This window comes from Channa argus, chromosome 16, assembly GCF_033026475.1.
Source record: "Channa argus isolate prfri chromosome 16, Channa argus male v1.0, whole genome shotgun sequence".
NCBI classification, from domain to species: domain Eukaryota; kingdom Metazoa; phylum Chordata; class Actinopteri; order Anabantiformes; family Channidae; genus Channa; species Channa argus.
Window position 1 is genome coordinate 9680645 of NC_090212.1, and position 22836 is coordinate 9703480.

The 22836-nt window shown below is 40.3% G+C and overlaps 2 protein-coding genes across 11 annotated transcripts in view; one reads left to right on the plus strand and one right to left on the minus strand.

Moving 5' to 3' along the window:
* Positions 1-624: 624 nt before the first annotated feature.
* tgfb3 (transforming growth factor, beta 3) lies at positions 625-11410 on the plus strand. Its single transcript, XM_067479915.1, has 7 exons — positions 625-1394; positions 6213-6376; positions 7623-7752; positions 7903-8010; positions 9443-9593; positions 10103-10256; positions 10337-11410. The coding sequence occupies exons 1-7, from the start codon at positions 1049-1051 to the stop codon at positions 10493-10495; spliced, it is 1212 nt and encodes a 403-aa protein (XP_067336016.1). The 5' UTR covers positions 625-1048; the 3' UTR covers positions 10496-11410.
* Positions 11184-22836, minus strand: part of ttll5 (tubulin tyrosine ligase-like family, member 5) — a 44056-nt gene continuing 32403 nt past the window's right edge. For all 10 annotated transcript variants that reach the window (XM_067479903.1, XM_067479906.1, XM_067479901.1 and 7 more), the window contains 3 exons: positions 19280-19488; positions 16259-16341; positions 11184-13164 (listed from right to left, as the gene is read on the minus strand). In XM_067479903.1, coding sequence (XP_067336004.1) covers positions 13121-13164; positions 16259-16341; positions 19280-19488 — 336 coding nt within the window. In that variant the 3' untranslated portion in view covers positions 11184-13120. The remainder of the gene's footprint in view (positions 13165-16258; positions 16342-19279; positions 19489-22836) is intronic.

A 22836-nucleotide genomic window follows, 5' to 3' on the forward strand; every position in this document is an offset into this window, starting at 1 on the left:
ATCTGACTGAGGAGGAAAAGACGGGGGCATGAAGTTTTCACTGACGCCCGCTAGATGTCGCCGTCGCGTGTGTTTTACTTGGGAGAAGTTGCCTCATAGCGGATCACTGCATCTGGCTCGGCTCCGCTGCACACCTTCAATATCAGTTTAGTGAATTTTACCACCTCCAATCTGCGTTTGACTTAGGAAGAAAGGTTTAGAGGATTTATTTCAAAGACATATAGGCAATATGATACAATTCTAAATGATTTTAATGTGGTGGTGTTTAATTCAGTAGCCTACACATCAGTAGTAGGCAGCACGACATTTATTATCACAATCTAAATTACGTTGTTTTTCTCCAATAGTAGACGGAAAACAAAGGATCAATTTCCTTGACATATCAATGTAATGAATAGACTGTGATTTTCTTATTTTCTATATAACTCCCTCTTGTGAAATTACGTTGCCCAAAATTACGCACCTATTAAAGTTTGATCCAAAAGCAGCTTCGACAATACAAAATGAAAAACCTTATTAAACGCCCTCAGTGTAGAATAGGTTTTATTGTCCGAGCACAGGCTGTAACTTGCAGCCCCTCCCTCAGAAAACGTCACAGCGTGTGGGTATAAAGTTTGAGAGAAAGTGGAACGCATTCGTGTGTTTGAGGCTGCACTGCAGGGAGGTAGCAGAGAGGCGCACTGACTCCAAACGCACAAGTGGATGGAAAGATCTCAATGCAGTGGGGAAACTTTGGTGCCCTGTAAACTAAAGAAGAGGGGAAGAGATGTTTGCATGAGCTTAAGGGGAATGAAGAGTAGGATCAATTGTTTTGATGAAGAGTTGAGATTCTTTTCCAAAATGACGCGGATTTGCTGTCGTGCAAACGCGCATTTTGCAAAGATGACATAGCACTTGAGAAAATGGCATTTCTTCAGGAACAGAACTCACTCACGACCTGAATGAAAAGAGAAAAGGGATTTTGCTCAAATCGGAATTAATTTTTGTTGTTTGTTTGCCCTTAAACTTACTTGACAAGCCTCGGGTGTGAATGAATGCAGAGTGAAATATGAATCTGGGCAAGGCAATTCTGTTTTTCCTGCTCTCAAATTGTGTGACAATGACTTTGTCGCTATCCACTTGCACCACTGTGGACATCGACCACATAAAGAAGAAGAGAGTGGAGGCGGTTCGGGGACAGATCCTCAGCAAACTCCGACTGACCAGCCCGCCTCAAACAACAGGTCCAAGTCAAGTACCGTATCCGGTTCTGGCCCTTTATAACAGCACCAAGGAACTCATAGAGGAGCTGGGGAGGGACCGGCAGCAGAGTTGTGGACAGGATAACACGGAGACTGAGTACTATGCCAAAGAGATTTACAAGTTCAACATGATCAATGGTCCGCCTGAGAACAGTAAGTCTCGTGTTTTGGAACATGTTTGTTCAAGTGTTTCTGTGCAACTTCCCTACTCACCCAATTAACTAAAAATCGTCTCTTTTTTGTAAGTGGTGATAAAAACATATGGAGTCGCGTAATTATTTGTGATTGGCAAGAAGCAGATGCCCATACTTGATTCAGATTATTTGGAATTTTTGTCAAGTCCCTTGCGCAGATCTATTTAAGATCAATGAATTAAAAAAAAAACAACATCTAGCTACTATACAAAATTATTATACGCGATGTAACGATGTCAAAAATAGGGATCCAATTTTATCCAGCTGCTCCTAAGTCCAATTGTGGGTGTGCAGTCTTCACGCACAGACGCGCTTGTGAGCTGTGGAGCGGGACGCGGGGGAGAGGGCAAAGTAAACACTTTAATTGGAGTGAGCATCATTCCTCATACATACCTCACACCGATGATTCAAGATTCAAACTACTTCATTGATCCCATAGGGAAATTGTGTTGCCTTATTACAGCTGCTCTCCACGTGAAAAGTAGAAAAGAAAGACAAATACTTCCACCAAACCAGGGCAATAAACAAGTACAAGTAAACAACTACTGATCAGTAAGTAAGAAAAAACAAAAACGAGCTGGAGAAGTAAACGTAAATGAAATACAAATACTAAATGAAATAAAATAAATACTATTTTTCCATTTTGACCATTTAATCCCTCCTTTTTACAGAAGAGGGACGAGTTGAACAGTTTCATGGCCACTGGGAGAAAGTACCTCCTGTGGCGTTCTGTGGAGCACTTGACTGTGATCAGTCTCTGGCTGAAAGTGCTCCTCATCGCAGCCAGCACGCACAAGCCATGGGAACCCCAGCCTAAGTCTGACACATTCCTAAGCAGGGAAAATTCTCAGGCAGTTAAGTCTAATATTTATTGCCAGATCCAATACCTCATTCCCATTTTCTGGTTATGAGTTTCCCAATATTCTTCAACCACTGTTAGGACTCCCTCACTTCTTCTTCCACTATTTTTTTCTTAGAGTGAGGGGCTTAGTAGCTTAATGTCATGATCTAATTCCCTTGTTCATCCATAGTGGTATTTCCGGCATAAACTATGGTCCATTAATTCACCCAGATATCAGAAACAGAAGCTTACTGAGCATGTGAATGAGTTGGATTTGTGTCTTTTCACGGTCAGAGGCCAGCTAATGCTTTCTGTTACTATCCTGAAATCAACAGGTGTTTGTGCTGTGCTCTGATACAAAGCAGAGCCTCTGCCGGTTCCAGCTTAAGTCCTGAATCAAATCCATTTCACAGGTCCCACAAAGTGTTTCTGACATTCAAAATACACAGCACGGGGTTTATCCACTGGTCAGAGGTAGGCTGAGCTCCCAAAGCAAACAGAGGTCTAAGGAGTGGGATCAGGAATGGCCAGGTGCCCAGGACACATCATGCTGATCTCATACAGTAGGCCATGCTGTAGGTGATAATACAAGACCCAAACTTGACTTAGTACTGACCATACTGATTTACAGCTAGTGCAAGTATAGAATATTAGTGAAACTACCAGAGGGTGCCAGCATTTATTAATTAGCACAGTCTGTCCCTGTCTATTAAGTAATTTAATGAGTGCGGGGCATGTTGCAGTATGTAGGAACACAATGTCTGTCACCTTGATCATTTTACAGTCCATTTCACTTTCATTCCTGTTGGATATAATGAGTTTTACATTCACTGTTTTTGGAAGGTGGGACTGTTTGGAAATATAGTCAAATATAGCTTTTTTTCATGCGCAGTTAAAAAGTTAAACAGAAACTTTTCTCTCCTACTCGAATGCCCGACTTGCTTTAGACTACTTTTCTAGACACTAAAGCAAATTAAGGCATTTGCCATTTTTTTCTAACTAGACAAAGCATAATTGAGACTTGGCAATCGGTATAAATTCCCCTAAATTTCCCTTAAAAGTACCCCCTTTTCTGGGATAGATTTATTTAAAAAATAAACTGAAGAAATGGCCTTGTGGCATTGTTATAATACAGCTTACAGGTTAAAATTTGAGAGATCAAGCCTTGCACACTGAAGCATGCAGTTTCAGTGAAATTTCAAACCAATCATTGACTCACTGTTGGATCAGTGAAAACAAGGATTGGCGCTGAGGACAGCAGGGTATCTGATATATGGGATAGTAGAAAGATGATGTCATCTGAAAAAACAGAGACAGTGGTCTTTGGTCAGCTCCCAAAAAAAAAGCACCCCCCCCTCATCCCACACTAACTCATGTGCCTTAACCATTTTCACTTCCTCATCCTTAATCAAGTGGAAAAAAGGTTGTTTTTCTCCAGTACAGAGCTTCACTACATTATCTCATCTGCTGTAGCGGCCTATAGTCAGTGTCTAAGAAAAGAAGTAAAGAAATTTGACTTTTCTCTCTTTTAATTTCCCAGGTAATTAGTAAATGGAAATTAAACTTTCCCATAGGAGCAAACTGCAAACCAATTCCAATTCCAGATGCTGCAATTTAAGTGGATAATAGAGCACTCAAACAAATACATTTCCAAAGAAATGTCTGTTGTCTTTTATGAAATCTAGACACCTCAGCAGCTGGCTAGCACCTGCCTTGTGCTTCCTATTTCCTTTGTTTAACTCCACAAGCTCTGGAGAGATTGACATCACAGAAAAGCCTCTAAGCAAAAGGGCATGAAGAGGTTATTCCTGTTTATTATTATTATTATTATTATTATTATCATCATTATTATTATTATTATTATTATTATTATGAGGGGACCGAGAAAGAAGAAGTTGAGCATGTGTCAAGGTGTGAGGTGTAGTTGGTAGCATCTGGGTGAGGCAAACTATGAGAAGCATTGCAGCAGAGTCATTCAAACATCTGTCTCCAGACCTTCTGTGCAACTTAACCACCAAATGCCTCTTTCTTAGGACATCTAATTCATCAATTAATTGAGTGCTAATATGAAAATGAGATCCCCTGGGCGTAATTTCAGTGTTCAGGGTTTATACCTGCTATAAATGCTGTTTTGCGAGCATGTTAATGAGAATGTCCTACAATAAAATTCAATTCTCTATTTAGAATCACTTTTAATACCAGTGTGAAGTTTAACGAAATCAGTGGTCATAACTGGTTTACAGTTAGGAATTTGTTTTCTTCCACAGCATATAAAATATAGAGAATGTTTTTTTTTTTAAATCTAGTAATTAACACTAAAAACACATAATCTTTTATTCTGTTTGGGTTTAACAGTACAAATTAAACTCAGAATAATCTTATTGGCACAATTTGTGCTGCTTGAAATAGTTTACGGGTCAAACTTATGTCAGCATCCCTACACTTTGTTTTAATAACTAATGTCTAGAATTGTTGGGGTCAGAAAATTACTGAATGTATTTCATTTTAATTATACAAGCAATCCCCTCTGCTCACCAACATGGAACAAATTACCTTTCAGACCCTTGGCAAAAATAGGCCATAATGTGAAATCCACCTAAAACCAATGCAATGGGAAAAATGAGGTAATTCAAAAGGAAACCAAAGACTTGATTAGAATTTCAAATCTCCCCTCAAAGTGGGGCTTTCCACCTACTGTGGGGGAGTCAGAGGTGGGGAGGGAAGATGAAGCAGTGAGTGTGGGGGAGGAAAATGCTACTGAGATTTCCTCCATATAGATTGTGTGGAAACACTGGACAGATATCTGGCTTGGTATCAATGCTTAAAAGGTCACCTATAAATGGGGAAAGTTGAAAAAACCTTTGTGGAAATATCACATAATGAATGGGAGGACACTGAAATAGGATTATGGGTCAAATGAAGTACAGATACTTGGAGATGTGCAAGTTCCTTTTGCGTGACACAGAAACAACTGGACTAAAACTTCTTTTTCATTTTCATTTGTCCTGAAACAGCCTGAGGTGCAAATCAGCTAAAGGTGCAATGCCCTATTCAACCATCATCAAATCTGAGGCCTGGTAATAAAGCTTAAGCTTGGGTAATAAATTAGCTACGGCTTGGCTGTAAATGACTGTTTCCACTTGGCTCATAAAAGTTTGCTATGTGCTTGTTTTGCTCAACACTGCATGTGCTTGGCCTGTTAAAATAATAAACTGTTCAATGATATAATGGTATAAAAGGAGGAAAGGCCTCAGTACAACAGGAAGCTTTTCAGATAGAATCACAATGTGGCTGTTTATTTAGCCGATTTGGCTAAAGGTCAGTATACAATCACACAAACCGTAAACTGTATACAACAGGTTATTGATTGTCAGGCATGTACTTGGAATCCCTCTCCTCAGTGGTTTCTCAGGTACTGTTTGCTCCAGCACGTGAGGCCACATGTTCCCAGCTCAGCCTCTTGGTTCCAGGGAATACTTGGCTTTTGTCTGAGCCCTCGGAGCACCTGTTGGGCTCCAGAGCTGGTGGGAGGAGGAGCATGCTGCTGTCCCACTGCAGGCTGCTCCACCACCACATGAGACATTTGTTTTTCATTTTATGACTTCAACTTGTTGCTAACTCGGAACGCACAAAGCATAAGCAGATGGTTTGTGGTAATGGTTCCATGGAATGGACTTGAAATAGTTAAAAGAAATAAAAGTTGTTTTCATCTGTAATCTATCTGAGCTCATAGAGGGAAATCCTCTGCAGCAACCTTATCAATAATCAGATGGTAAACAGCCATGTAAAGGAAACTTTGGCTTTGATAGAATGATATGAGCCTAAATTGATTCTGTTAAAAGAAACAATGAGAGTTCCAATCAGATTCTTTAAAGGAATCTATTCCATAACATCTTCAAAGCCACTGTTGAGTCATGATTATCATTTTACCTGCAGATGACCTCCCCTACTGCCCGAAGGGTATCACCTCCAGGGTTTTCCGCTTTAATGTCTCGACCATGGAGAAGAATTCTTCCAACCTGTTCCGGGCCGAGTTTCGAGCCTTGCGGATCCCCAACCTGGGTGCCAAGAAAAACGAGCAGAGGATTGAGCTCTACCAGGTGTGTGAACTGACCATTTGTTTCCACTGTTAGCAGAGAGCAGGTGGGTTCATGTTCACTATTTCTCTCAGCAGACCGGCATAGATCATTGAAAAAGATGAAAACATTTATATTATATGTACGACTCCCTCTCTCCCCTTTTCATGAGCAAATCAGTATTCCATGTGCGCATAGTCACGCATGGATTCCACATAAAAAATTGAAAAGCTTGCACAGCAGTCTTTAAGAAACCCTAGATTATCATTCAGCAGGTTCTTTTTCTGTAGCTGTCACTCTCAAAGCAGTTGTCCATCTTTAAGAGATCAAGTAAAGCATTATACTTTCAACAGGGGATTTCAAGATCTTCATCAGAATCTTGTGGTTTATGAGCGATGTGCTCTAAAGCTTACATCTATTGCATGCCTGAGTGTGGGGTGGGAAGTTTTTTTTTTTTTCAGTTTCCTCATTAATCTCCCGTGAGAGACTAGGAGTAATGATCAGGTTCCAACATTTCCTGCCAGGGAGACAAGCGTCTCCGGACTGCATACCACCTCTGAGGCAAGGCTCTGGCCAGCACTGACTGCAGAGTGTCAGGCCCATAGATTGTTTCCAGGGGCCTGGGAGGAGATAGGGGCAGGATCACCCACTGGGGGAGTAAATGGAGCCGCTCACTCGCCCCCACACTTTTTAGGCTGGAGCTGATTGGCAGAGGGCTGATGCTGGCAGTCCTCAGGCCCCTCATTCCCACAGGAAGCCAGATTATAACTGACAGTGTTCAGGAATCTGGTTATTGATAGCCCCGCTGTGGGGCTAAGTACTCATACCCACCACTCAAACACAAGCATTTCTCACTACAGATAAACACCTTTGGTAAAAAAAAAAAAAAAAGTGCTGCTGTAGATAAAAATGTCTGAAATGCTCTGTTGAACTGGAGCCTAAATATCATTATACATTGAGGACATGAATGGATACAATGCTACCTGCAAACCTGCTTTCTAAGCTGTGACAGTGCATCTGGGAGCTCAGCAAAAGTTTGAACTGCCGATGTGAAGGACGGCCAGGTTCTCATTGGCAGAAGGGTAACACGCAGGCATTAACTTGCAAAATGGGGATATCAACACAGGGAGTCACTTTTTCCATGAAGAGTAGACATTTGGCCCAAGGCATCCTGGAGAGTCTGGCTCAGACAGACAGCTCTGGTTCTGTGTATGTGTGCATGAAAGAGAGAGTTTACGCAGCTGGGCCACATTTTCATCTTTCCCCACAGATCCTCCAGAAAGACGACCCCAAAGCCAAACAGCGCTACATTGGGGGCAAGAATGTCCTGACCAAAGGAACGCCTGAGTGGGTCTCTTTTGATGTCACAGAGACAGTAAGGGAGTGGCTGATGTACCGACGTGAGTGGGACACCTCCAGGTTTCCTTGCATCACACCTTATTAGATATTCTTCTAAAGGGGCATAGTTCATTTGAAATTAAGGGTATTAGTCTGAATGAAAATCATTTTCTTGTCATTTTCTTTCATTCCTCTGCTCTTGTTTCCCCCAGAGACCAATCTTGGCCTTGAGATCAGCGTGCATTGTCCCTGCCACACTTTTAGGCCTAATGGGGACATTATTGAGAATGCCAATGAAGTGCTAGAGGTCAAATTCAAGGGTAGGATTGCATTTGATTCCTTATTGAGAAATTAAGATTTCTAACTAGCAGCTGTCTGTTGCTTTACATTTTTTTGTAAAACTGGAGAGCACTAAATCTTTGGCATCTCCATTCTAATTAAATATGCCCCATTTGCCCCTTCATCTGAATCTGGCGCTCAATCTCTTTCACCATGTATTCATTTTTTGTAGGTTTCCAAGATATTTGTGTTGTTGTACCTGTGGATGTTTGGTGTGTCTTTTGTCAGGATTAGTCTCTGCTTTGGGCTCTTACAGTGATGGTCTAGCAGTTTGTATTCAAGACCAAGAGCCAGATAACAATTTAGTTTGTTTAAATTGTTTGATTTGTCTAATGTTCCAGATAGCTATCTCATGTTTGTTTATTCTGATTAGTGCTATTAGGTAGTGCTGGTTTTAGGATGATTTACATTACTGGGTCTCAGAACCAGTTGATAAAAGAGGCCTGTTTTGGGTTCCACTTTAAGTTTGTAATTTTCTTGATTTTGATTATGAGTTATCAGTGATTACTAGCATACATTGGCTGGTCGTTAGGTTTTCTTTTGATGTTTACTATGGTCCTATAAAACTCTTTAGGCTTTTATGGGATGCCTCATCTGGTGTAGTCATGTTGGCAGATTGTACTCCACAAATAGCAGGGAATTGCATGACAATTCCGTATTTTCTTGCCTCTTTTTATTTTCTTACCCTGACTCAAAAGGATCAACAGACCTTTTTGTATTATTACATTTACTGCCAGATTAAAGTTAGCTGGGGCACTGATTTTGAGTACTAGTTAGTCCCTATGCAGGGTGTGTTCTACTATAATACATCTTAGGATGTAGGACAACCTGGTTACACTACAATAACTGTCACAAGTCTTTTTTTTATAAACCTGGTCTAAAAAAACACTTCAATTCAGTCACCAACATGTTCCACTAGAAGCTATATTCTTTGAGGTCTTTTGTTGAGATAATGGGTTTCCGTTCTAAGAGGAACAGAGAGACACGGAGCATGGGAATACAATTGATCTGGAATCTCACTTAGCACTGGGGCCCCCAGGCCCTCAGTCCTGGGAACACTCCCGACTGGCTTGGCCACAAGGAATGTGCTGCCACGGCACTCAGACATTTGGCCCCAAATTAAATAAGGGCGTACATATCCAGCAGCAGCATCTCTTTTGAGATATCCACTGCTTTAGCTATCAGGGGTAGATTGGATGAGCAGACACAAGCCCAGAGAGAAGAATGGAGGAAAGCAGGAAGTTAAAAGGACCAGTGTTAATAAAGAAGAAAGAAATGAATGGAACCTGGCCTGGAGATTATACTGTCCATCAGTAAAAGTTAAACACACTACACTGATTAAGGTTTAGCTATGTTTTGTGCATTTCTTTCTTGGTATTCTCCGGACTAACTGACTCACTTCCCCTGGTATAGAAACAGACTATGATGATCTGAGTCGTGCGAAAAAACCAAAGGAGCAGCTCTACCCCCACCTCATTCTGATGATGATCCCGCCCCACAGGCTAGATGCCCAGTCCTCTTCCCGCAGGCGCAAGCGGGCACTTGACACCAATTACTGCTTCAAGTAAGGCAATTTTTCTTGCCCTGGATATCTTTTTTGTTATTTCACGTAGTCTTTAACTTTCTAAAATAATTATTCTGGCTGTGCTAGGTGAAAGATTGCACCTAAAACAGCATGCCAGCCAACACAACATGAAATGGGAATGCTGCTGCTGTCACATATCTAACGGATGTCAGAAAAGAAATCGGCACAGAACGCATAGAATTAGCTTGTTAATCACCCAGACGAGCATGATAGAGGTATTATATAATACAAGTCGGGATTTGTCCCAGTACTAGCAAATTAACACGCTGTCTCCTCGGGTCTGGATTTCCTCTGTCAGGCTGACAGGCAGAATCAAAGACACCTGGGCTGACTCCAAGAAGGAAAAAAATAAGGGCACACCTAAGAGTGGAATTTCTGAACTTTTCTCTCACCTCTGGCTGTGAGGAACTAGGGAGGAAAATGTTTACAACTCTTAAAAATTGTGTGTGAAATGAAGAGTGTTTTTCTCTGTCTTCTCATGTTTGTAGCAATTATGAGGAGAACTGCTGTGTGCGACCACTATATATTAACTTTCGTCAGGATTTGGGTTGGAGGTGGATACATCAGCCCGAAGGGTACTATGCCAACTTCTGCTCGGGACCCTGTCCTTACCTACGTAGTGCAGATACCACCCACAGCTCGGTGAGACAAAATGCAGCAGGACATTAAAATCATTAATCTGTGTGGGAGATATGTTTACTGATCTCTTCTCTTTCTTACAGCTGCTGAGCCTCTACAACACCTTAAACCCCGAAGCATCAGCCTCACCCTGCTGTGTTCCTCAGGACTTGGAGCCCCTCACCATCCTTTACTATGTGGGCCGCTCCCCGAAAGTTGAGCAGCTTTCTAACATGGTTGTCAAGTCCTGCAAGTGCAGCTAAACCTCAGGCCTTCAGGGCCCAGCAAGAGACATGGGATGTTATAGCTCCCAGTACTACTCAGGAGCGGGTATGAGTGTTTAGAGAGGGCACAGTACAGCTTGTCCTCCATGAGTACCTCTTCCCTCTGCTTCAGTCTTGCTTGAGCTCACTAATGACAAACAAAAATTCAATCCACCATTCTGCTCACAATCATTGGCAGCATTTTCTTTGAAGATTCTTCAAACTCCACTCCACTAACGGCACTCTCAAGCACATCAGACCTCTTTGTTGACCTTCAGCAATCACCTTTTGACATCAGTGTTTTCGTGTTGTGTCCATTTCCAGCATTTTAAACAGCCTGTACCTCAGTGTTTTGTGGCATGTGGTAATCAAAAACGTTTCCAATGAGAGGAGCAGAACAAATCGTCTTGATATCACCACTCTCAAGGACATAAAATAATTGCAGTTAAAAGAAATAAAAGACTGGGAATGCAGACTGAAGTCAGCATGACAGCAATACACATAAGAGGGTGGGATAAACATGTACCACAAGCCCAACCCCTTAGCCCTGATTCACAGGACGCCTTTGAACCTTTGAATGTCCAAGCTGGAAACTGATGCTGTACACACCACAGCTCCCTACACTGTTTATTTAGGATTAAATGCTGTTATATTAAAATTATGTTAGGAAGAAGAAAAAAAGAAAACATGCTGGAAAACCAACCTTTATTTCAAAGTAGTATTTCCATGGTTATGTTTACCTCTGTAATGCAACAGGATGGTGATCCCAGGGATTGTTTTGATTGAAAGTGAAGCCTTTCTGTTGTACGAGACAATGTATGTCACTAAGTGAACACTTAACTAGATCACAAACTGTAAATGTTTTTCTTATTACTCCTGGAAACACTTTTTTTAATTAAAAAATTGACAGTTGGATCGAATTGTTCTATTTTCATCATTGTTGAGTTTTTGTTGAGTATTTTAAAGGGTAATAGGGTACATTTCAAGTACCAAAGTGACTGATAACGTCCAGTGTAAAGTATGTGTGGTAAAACAATACATTTTCTGACATGATCAGCATGTGTTGTAGGTATTCATATCAATGTTGTTTGCTACAAAGTGATTCCAAGAATATTTACATTCCCATGCATGTGTGCTGTAAACCATCAGGAACAAAGCAGATTGGATTATCAGACTGTAAACTATGTTGTATCACCAAAGTAGATTATACACACTGACTTGGATCCTACTGTTGGATTCTTCTAATACAGCATGCATTGCTTTGAATGGTGGTAAATTTACAACATGAGGTTCAACATAAAACACTACAAAAAAATCCAATACCATTAAGTGTAATAAAACCAGCTCTGCTGTCCTGCATTGAACATTACAATCTGTGCAAAATCACTTTGTTGATAATTAGTTGATATGACAAATGCATGCATGAGATTCAAGTATTTCTGACTGTTGTCATATACATATGCTGCATCTACTGACATATAACAAAGATGTTTCACTCTATTAACATGCCCTGAGAGAACTCAGTAATTGGTCCCAAGCAACAAAATATACACAGATATTAGTCTTCAGCCTTAACCTTCATCATAGGAAAAGCTGTGGAAAACCATAATTCCTCTTTATATTAGGCTTCAAGCTACAGAAATGACCAAAAATGCCTTTTGGTGGAGAATGTACAATAAATATAACTGACACAAAAACACAATAACTTACTAAATAAACCAAAAATATTAAGTTTGATCCAACCAAAGAAAACAACATCTACATAGTTTACAGTAACAACCACAAGCAAACTATATAAAACATTCCTGTACCAATGTTACATCATCCTTGTAAACAGGGAACAAGGCAGCAACCAATCAAGGCTCTATAATTCAGCATCTTCCTTTCAAGCCTACAAGCAAGGGATGCTAGGAGTTAACATGTCCTGAGGCAATGGCCACAGATTATAATTTGGCAACAATCTTGCTAACAGCAAGCACAGTAAATTGGGAGGGTCCTAAAGCCAGATGCCACACATGAAGAAACTTCTTTGCATGCTCACCATTCATTGCAATAAGATGAGAAGCTGCCAATGTCACCAATACCTGTAAAAAATGTTTTATTACCAAACACCACATATAAAGTGTTTTTAGGATGAAAATCAATATGAATGACGAGCGGTGCAAAGGCCAAAGCATATGCAAAGAATGAAGCATTCAATCAACATTGATAAAATACACATGGGACTTGAAGAACCATTTGCTGAAGGCTATCTGTCAAAGACAATATTCTGTGGCATCAGTAGCATGGGCAGAATGAGGGCAGGCAACTGTTGGGGTATTGACTGAATGTAGCCAAAGGCGAAGAGGGGAGGGTGGTGTGAGTCGTCTAATGTTTAGCTGCGCAACAAAATCCCAACCTGCGTCAAAGCTGGGCATTCCTGGCTTGGCAGACTATCCTCTCACATATCTGTGGCTATATGATAGAGAAATTAATAGGACCCTATTCAATGTCTGGCATGCTTTCATCTGTTGCTGTTGTCCTTTTCCAGAAAACCTCTCCGTGAGGAGGATGTGGTTACATGCAGAGACACCTGTCAGGCCGGCAGAGTGGCAGTGGCAGGATGTGTCTCTGGTTGCCTTCATGTCATCTGTGACTGAGCTCCTGGCCCTTGCAGTACAGAGAAAGACCTGGAGAGCAACAGATGAAAGACAAATTAGTAAGAGATGACAAGCCAGTCACTGATCTTGCCCAGGAGTACACACAGAACTGTTTATGTTAGACATGAAAGAGTTCAGAGGAGTCGCAAAAACACTACCACCGAACATTAGATTGATCTTTTATTGTTTTTGGTTAAGATGGTTACAAGTAGTTTTGTTCAGTCAGCTCAGTGCTAAGCCTTCTGTCTAGATGTCTGCTCACTCTCAACCCCTCATCCTATCGGACGGAACACGTCCAGGTACCCAGTAGAAAAGGCATTCCTAGGACAGTTAGAGCTGCTGTGTTTGTGCTCCCTAACACTATTCCTTTTCATTCCCTCTCTGCACACCCTGTTTATTTTGGTACTCTTTTACACTGTGGGGCCTGACAGAGCTGGAAGACGAAAACATCGCTCAGTCTTCCAATCCGACGACATGACCGCTGGAAGCAGCTTCCTCTAGCTCAGCAATAGAAAGATAAAGGCGCAATATTCCCTACACCAAATGACTAAAACTAAAAAGGTACAGCATAATGTCTATAGTTTGTTACAATGGTAAATTAAACCTGAAGTGCAAACGAGTGTAACAGAATAACTGTATAATCAGTTTGTAGCTTGTTACTTGCACTTACACTCAGGGACATTCAAAAGCCTGCCATGCCACTTTAAGAAAGTAATTCATTAACTGCTCAGAATCAAACACCTAATAACTTACATAATACATCTGAAGAGAGGAAGAAACCCAACAATTACCTTTAATTAGAAAAAAGGCACCACACAGTCTTATTTGGACCTAGAAAGGCCTGAACTATCCACCCTGACATGATCAGACCCACATTAAACAGGCACAAATGCAGCATGTAGTTTCTTCTCAGACTCAAAGCAATAGATCTCCACAAAGTCACCAACTGTGAGGCTCTTAAAATGTTCAAAAAAAAATCTTCCAGGAGACTGTAAAACACATGTGGTTCATATAATCTACGTTTGTAAGCTTTGATAGTTCCTCATCAAATTCTTCACCTCATTTCATGTCAAGAATTAACAAAGAAGAAACAGACGTAGGGTGAGTGAGCAGGAGACGTTTTCAGGGGATAAAGGGAGAGTTGTGAGCAAAGAGAGGAAGAGATTAAGAGAGCACACTAGAGAAAGATAAAGGGGGGGTGTGATTAATGTTGGCTGACAGCTGATCATAGAGAATGCTCTACATTTGGATTCGCTCTAACTCCCTGTCAGAGTCGATCAAGGGTGCTCAGTCATCTCGCTACAAAGGTACACTGGGCAGCCAGAAAGACCTGGCGCACTCCTAAGCTTAACAAAGGCTGTACCCATTCTAATAACAGCCTTCTCCCGCTCTTAAAACACCAAAGTGAGTATGTGTTGAACTCCCTGTTACATTTGAAATGCTTGGTTAAACCTGCCCTGCTTTGGTGATGTGATTTTTTTTAAAAGGCATTTCCCCCACCCTTTGTGTCCTGAATGATGGAAAAATGCATTCAACAAATTCTGAAGCTGCTCCCAACAGATCCAGTTACAGTAATTGATGAGTTTCTAAGATGTCTGTTAACTTAAGCCAGCCTTTGGTGTTTGGGGGGGCAAAAAGCAATGTTTCTGTAGAAGACACATACAATTTTTTGTATTTTTCCAATAAGCTGATCTGTGACACTCACGTAATTTGATGAATGGTATGATTTGCTAATGTTAATGTACTGTAGTCTATGGAAAACAAAACTTGATCAGACCAACTGATGTGTGCATAAGCGCAAACTGCTTAATATCACTGTTTGTGCAATAAGCTCAACACTTTACTCAGAATGGAAAGAGTTGTGGAAAGAGGGCAGGATGACAGAGCACATGTGAGTGCACCCACAATTGCATACAATGCAATAAACTGAGCAAAGTAAGCTTGATTTTCCTTCTTCCTGAATTCATTTCTGGGGTACAACTGGACTGAGCTTCTGGCCGAAGGAAAAGCCCTATAGTTAAAACTTTGTAAGAATGGCCAACAAATGAGAAAAGCCCACACACGTTCCTTTACTGTCCCTCATTACAAAAGAGTTGTCATCACAGTTATGCCTTTTTATCCTTTAGTCTTGGACACATGTAAACTCAATGATTACACAGCATTATACACCATTGTTCTGGTTGCTCCAACGTAAAAAACAAAACAAAACAAAAAAGCACCAAACATTGTAGCATAATAAATACACTTGCCCTATTTAACTAGTGGCCGTTATGACAAACCAGAGCAGTTATAAAGTGTTACAGTGCAAAGCAAAACGTTAGTGAATCATTTGGACATGCTTTTCTGTATTAACATGTCATAGCACCTGATCTTATCTTCATCTAAGTTACAAGTACAGACAAACACAATGAATTTAAGCTAATAAGACAATTATAATCTTTCATGAGAATATTGAACACACCCATTTTAAATTTCTGGTGCCTTACAGGACTGTTTCTGCTCAGCCACATTGTTAGGATATCTGGTGTGATGGGTTTTCTGAGGTCAATTCACAGTATTTTTGGTTCTGCTTAGGTTTTTTCTAAGCCATTTAAATGTTTATGGTGCGACTTCTTCTGAGCTTCAGCTTGCTAACAGGCATTCTGAAATTTTCCAGTAATGGTAAACTTAATTTACCGCTTGATGATGGCAAGCTGTCTGGCCCTAAAGACCTTAAATTACGATGTTCCACAACTTGTCTTCATTTTGATGCGATTAGCCAATGGGTTCACAAACTTTTTCAACTTAAACTGTGAGTGTCTGTAAGTATTCAATATGATTTGTGTAATACTAGTTACAACAGATTGCTTCTGCTTGTTATTGCAAGTTAAATGACGATCTGACCATATTTTAAAACATATTTATAAATGCAGGTAATTCCAAGGGCTTCTAGTGTACAAATTAGGTTTAGGCATCCTGCACACCAGTGAGCAAGCAGGGCCTGGGTAAAAATATCCAGTTGTGTTTATTGGTTCTCATTGGGGGATGTCCACTATGCCTAATGCTGGCATAGACTGGGTGTAACATCTCCCATGCAGCCTGCAGCACCAAACAGCCAATGTACAGTATGATCATTTATACCCACCTGTTTTACTGCAGATTGCTTCAGGGACCACATGTTGGTCACTGGACACGCCTCCACTGGCTGAATTCTCTGAGGATGTCTGCCTGTTAATGAGGCACAAGATAAATGTCAATGAAGACTCAAAAAGGTCCTCACATAAGGGTGTTATACAGTAACAAACTGTGTCTGACTATGTTTATTTCTACCTATCTCTATTATCTATCTCTAACTATTTAAAGTATTATACTATTTAACTATTTTTGTTTGCACATATGTGTGCATGAAGTGGGTGTGTGGGTGCAGTCAGGGGAAGCAGTGGGGGTTTTACTGAGTATTTACTAAGTGCCTCTCATGAGCTACTGTGACAAAAAAAGGGCAAATTCCTGCTCCATGTCCTGAGTGATGTAATTTTCACATTGGCAAGAATATTGTGGCGATTACTTTCGCATGGGTAAAGAGTGAATTCAGCATTATATACATTGCAATATCTCACACAGTTTAATAGAGAAGTCCGGTGATCAGAGACGACATATTACAAAGACCCTTTCACATAATAAGACAGCAAATGTAGTGTTTTAACAGAGAAAAACATTGTGTGGAAGCATAGAGCAGGAACAGACATGTCTGTAACCTTATACATTAAATCTGTTAAGTATTTTGTTAGAGGGAACAATAAATAAAGCTTAGCTGGCATTAACCTCTCGCCCCATAACAGCAGCTTGCCAAAGGAGCATTAACAAGGTAATGAGGGTACACACTGCCTCCTTGTAAGGGGCTGCACAGTTGTTCTTTCATACCATTACACAACCACAAATAGAACTGGCCCACTTAAAGTGTGGCATACCTCTAGAGGAAGTAAACGCTTTCATATTGAGAGGGGGAAAAAAAAAAGACTTGACCTTAGGGCTCTTCACATCACTTTCTTCATCAACAGTGTCTCACTTTTTCACCTCAGGAGCCAGGCGAGGAGTAAATCTGAACCTGTATTATGTGCAGACTCATGGAGCGCTGAATTTCTTTTTATAACATAACTGTCAGCAGCTTTGGTTTTTTTGCATTCAGGTACTGTTGCTAATATGTCTTAATGTTACTCAGGTTGACCAAAGCGGATAAAGTTTAACTATAAACACACTTTTGGCAGCTTCTATGTGTATACAATACCCTGTGAAAATAACTACTGTTGTGTCTGATTAATAGGGTGTGAAAGCTGCAGTGAGGCTGACATTAATGTTGCTGCTGTAATTGTCACCCTATTAGTAATGCCACACGACAGTCTGCGTTTCCGTAGTTACAGCTGCAACTAGCCAAACCTTACAAACAAAATACCAAACAGGGTAATTTATTTGTCCTACAAATTGCTCCTTTCAAAGCCTTTACTGAAGTCATACCACTTTGAGTCATTGCAGCCCTTCACGCTGGCAACAAGCAATATGCTGATAGACCTGAGGGCCCTGCCCTGCTGAGTATGATACCACCAATAAGTATATTTGCTTTAAGTAAGTGAACTCCATGCAACTTGAGCTCAAAAATCAGAGGCACTGTCACCCATACATTTTGGCAAGGCCTATACAGCTCTTCATCCTTGATTAAAATAAATTACTGATTAGTCACAGTGTCTATTCACTGGACACAAGTCCACATTTTCACAAAGGATGACTGTGGAGGAATCTTGTATGAAAATAAAATTTAGCTAACAACTGTCAGTGATCATCACTGGATTATTACATGTGGGAGAAGCAGGCAAAAGTAAATTTTTATCAAACAACAGCTGGCTAGAAGAAGGTGCTTTAGAGGGCTGGATGAACCTAAACCATGAAATAGAACTAGCACAGTGACTGCATTATAGGTTGGAGCAGATTAGCCTATACTGAGATGCACTTCAGCTGTGCCTCAGTCACAGAGGTTTATAGTTGCCCTACAATGAGTACAAAAAAAGAAAGGGAAGCAACTTATTATTCCACCATTTTGTGCAAACAATCATCTCCTTTCTTCTGCTCAGAGTCTACTTTTCTCTGTCATTTGTTCTTCTCCGCTCTCTATATTCTTTCTTTTCATTGTTTCCATCAGTGCATTTTTGGTCCTGAAGCTTCCGTTTTTCCCACACTCTCCTCTGTCACACTGGTCGACCACAAAAATGCAGGACGGAGGAGAGTGTGAGGGGGCTCTGGAATTCCACATGCAGAGGGTAAACACAGCAACTGCCAGGAAGAAACACACACACACACACACGAGCAAACACAGCACCTACCCGGCTATCCTAACCTATGCTACTAACCCCTGCCCTCTTCAATATAACACGTCAGCAGAGCAAGGATTTGTTCAGTGCTATCTGCTATTCTGAACCACACTGAACCACAGCAGCCCTGTAAGACTGGGTTGAATTACTGTAAGTCATACAGAGAAATGGAAAGTTAGATAATGGACGACTGAGACAGTGTATGGGTTTAACATAAACTAAGAATTGTTCCAATCCTTTACTTTTATGCCCTAAATAAGTGTATAGAGCCCATCACCTCTGCGACAGCATGCTTTAAACAAACAATCTGCCTTTATCACAAAGATTTGCTGTTTTTGTATAATTTTGTCAGATGTTGTAGCAATAAAGTCATAAAAGAAGAGGGGGAAATAGCTGGCAGTTCAGCCCAGTTTCTCCCCTTTCCTTTTATTTTCCCTTCTGTGCGCTTCAGCTTATCTCCAAACCAAACAGGATTTAAACAGTGCTCTGAGCCTGGGCCCTTCCAATGAACCACATTCTGTTTACGGTTCAGGCAGAATCAGGCCTGTGATGAGGTTGTTTACTGAACAGGCAGATACACCCTGCGGCCAAAAGACTGGGAGCACTCCACTACACACATATTCTAACTCTCATTAGCATTAACCATGTCCTGTTGAACTCACTGATCCCATGAACCCTGTCTCTGACAAGCAGGGGCTTGTGGAGTCACCTAATGTGTGATGAATCTGTTAAACTTTCAGCTATACAATATTACGATAACATAGATGAGATGTAATTGCATTGATGAGCTTTAAGACTGGACTTACTTGATTAGGCGTTTTGTTGCCGTTTTCCTGATCTTTATCTCTCGAGCATTGCTGGGTGGCTTAGGGGCATGAACAGGGCTAACACAGGTCTTGAAGTGGCTGTGGCAATGGTTGTGACTCGGACCAACATGAAAACTGAATGGAGGACAGCTGGATGAATTTGTGGGAGCTTGAGCGTGTGGAGTTCTTGTCTGGCCTGAGAATTGAGCCTGAGTGACAAGAAACACAATTGTTATTTAAGGTCAGTGTCACTAATGCAATTAAATTACTGACACTTGTTTGCAATGATAATTTTGACTAGTTTAACTACTGTGTTCTATTAGTCTGAAACTATAAATACGCTCAAAACAAACTTATAGTCAAAGTATAGAATCAAAGTAAGAGACAGGGCAGATTCAAATACATAAGTTATCATAGTATATAGATTGAGAACACTTTCCTGACAATGCTAGATTTTCAGACACCTAAGAAGGGTATCATAACAGGTGCAAAGATTATAAATACCTTTAGAAAAATTTGAGATGAACAATCTTTGTAGATATATCTAGTAGATTTTAGTGAGTGCAGAATAATCTATGATAACTACAGTGTCATTAACTGTTAATATTTATGTTTAGTTATAAGACTTAAATTGTATTAGTTGTAAGCTTTTTAATAGAGAATGTGAAGTTGACATTGCGCTACATTGAAATTTTTTCTCCTGCCTTTCTGTTGGTGTGTTGGAGTCTGCAATTTCGCTTTCTATCTATATTCTGAAAAGCTTTGCCACAGTAGGTCAGCAGAGGAGTCCTGCCTTACCTTTACCCTTTCAGCACCAAATTTTAAATGACATAAACGATTTTTTTTGCCAAATAATAACACATGCAATTAAACCATTGTTACCAACACGGCTGACAGATTGCTTACCTGCAAAATATGGTGCCCATCACCCAGAGTTAAAACAACATGACTATAATTTAACATTCTCTATAGAAGAGAAAATACAATTAAACCCAATTCCAAAAGTGGACTATAGGAAAGTTCAATCACACTTAGTTGATGTAAAAAAAAAAAAACAACAACAAAAAAGTGCCCTCCAGTCTCTTAGGTGAAACATCAATATGCTTGACATGAATTAGTGCAGATATTAGTGAAATGTTATCAAGTATCAAAACAAGTTCAACATGTCTTGCAGTTGGCTGCACTGTAAAGCAAATTCTTCACATTATTTGTTTATTCAACAAATACTTTACTCTTCAAAGGCTTGAGAGAGGAGAAAATACTGTTTTCTCTTTGACATAATATTTAAGAGCCACATTTCATCCTATTCTTGCAGTGCTGAAGAATGCTTTGCATACATTCCTTCTGCATAACGTGTATGCTTATTTCGCTGCAGCTTTATACGGCTATCTAACAAGTTAATGGTTTTCCAGTTTCGCACTACAGCCCTTCAAAGGGTCAGCAGTTTGACAGGGAATATCTGATGTAATTTCTGTGTTGATAAATGAGAATCTGAGTTTCCAGGTTGAAGGGCCAAGAGGGGCACCTTTCTTTGGCTGCCAGGTGGCCCAGGGCCAAGTCTCAGGAGGAGCCATGTAGTCTGCACCCAGTAACTCGTATGAGCATTGCAGCAACAGAACAACCTGTTGTCTCTTTCTCTCCTTAAGAAGTATACATTTTTATACGTATACTGTACGCACATGACTGATAACACTCAACAAAGACCCTTACTTTTCAATCATCACTTAATCAGTGTATCAGAGTGGTGTCAAACATTTAGATAATTATTTTCTGAAACAAAAAGTGATGCTAAAACAACCATACCCAGATATCAACAAAAGTTAAGCTTCCATCCTGCAGCATAGTCATCAATGCCACAAATATTTTCCAAAATTAAAAGAAAACACAAGAATATCAGCAACAATGAAACTTTTCAACAGAGGAATGGGAGAGAACAGAGTAAGGGATCGCGTTCCTAAACTGACATATGTAGGGGTATGTATGAAAAATATGTATGAAAAAGGACAATATCACCTCAGTTGCATTTATCTCACACATCAAACAATACGCTTCTTAACACAGAGACAAATTAGTAGGTTGTATCTGTGTGTGTGTGTGTATGGGTGATATTAGAGGGAATTTAAGAGTCTGATCACAATAAAAACAAACTGTCAGAATTGGCAGCTATGGTTTATATACTACTAGACGAATCAACACAAACATTGACTGTAGATTGAAAGCCCAAAATCCTTTGTACAATAAATACATTCAACTCAGAAAGGCGAGGAGTTCTATTTAAACAGAAATTAAAACAACGCTGGGCAAAATGACCAAGACCTCTGCACCGTTTCAATCTTCTTTTAAAAATGGCTAAACCACATCTGTTATGGCTAGTCAGGCATGGCTAGAAGGTTTTTTGTTGCTCCATTACTTGTGCTGAAAAAAATCACATCCCAAAATTTTATTTGTGTAGTGAGACACAAATGGGGCTCAAATCTGATATCAACGGTAATAATAAGTCTTGGAACTCATAATGGCCTCTGTACTGGGGTCTCTCTAGTGCCCCCTGGGCAGCATTCCTTGATTACTCAGCTTTCAATTTAAGCCTAGCTGAATCACTCAGTTAAACTGTGTATTTTTAGGAGTCATGCTTGGCTCTGCAGGAATGAGCTTCTGTTAAAAGCGATGTTTTAAGGGCTTTTTGGTAGTTACATTTTTGAAGATTCAGTGTGGAGAATAGGCTGAGCAGAGGAAAATAACTTTGACGTACAGTAATCAGATCCTTGTTATTTTCAATTTCTTTGTACGGGTTACAAAAATGCAGTCCCGGCTCATTATTCTGAACAATCATACTGGCTTCTGTTACACAAGTTAAACGTGGAGTCAGGTCTCTAGTGTAGAAAGCGGAATGGACAAAACCTAAACTCTGAAGGACATACATCACACTTTATTAGGTTGAGGAGTTCAGTCCCACAAGTTATATACTGTATAAAACTGGTAATGTTGTATGAGTGAAATTTCCCTCAATTGAGCTCAACAGCTAATGTACAGTATGTTCTCACAGCAGGATGGTTTATGTCTTTGTTAATATGTGTTGTATGTAACTTGGCATAATGCTATCAGAAAGATTTTAAACAGTGGCAACTCAGAAAAAGCTAGCAGTATTTTGCCTTTCAAGAGAACGAGGACAGTCGGCTTACTATTCTTCATTTTCTTCTTATAGAAGGGGGGGTGGCTATTCTGATACAAACATATAGAAAAGAATCAACACTGTACGAGTCACAGTGAGTCACACAGTACAGCAGCATTGACGTATCTGCACAACTCCGGGTCACATAATTGAACTTATTACTGTGACAAATAGCACAAAAACTTTACTGCATCAGGGTTTGTGATAAAAGGGGGTCTGAGCATCAGAAACCACTACCTAATCAGCTAGGCATAGCCCAAGTTGGGCCTTTTCTCCCACACCAGTGAAATCAAGTTCACCTAGTGCTGGTAAAATTGCTAAACCAGTTGGTTAGAATATTGTTGTATATAACTGGTAAAGTAATTATTAAACACTGAATTTCCAAAGC

Bases quoted from the DNA above. Each gene is read 5' to 3' on its own strand.
- tgfb3 (XM_067479915.1), top strand. From the start codon at position 1,049: ATGAATCTGGGCAAGGCAATTCTGTTTTTCCTGCTCTCAAATTGTGTG. The intron at 7,753-7,902 runs GTGAGTGGGACA...TGTTTCCCCCAG, and splicing joins GGAGTGGCTGATGTACCGAC to AGACCAATCTTGGCCTTGAG. The intron at 9,594-10,102 runs GTAAGGCAATTT...TCATGTTTGTAG, and splicing joins GACACCAATTACTGCTTCAA to CAATTATGAGGAGAACTGCT.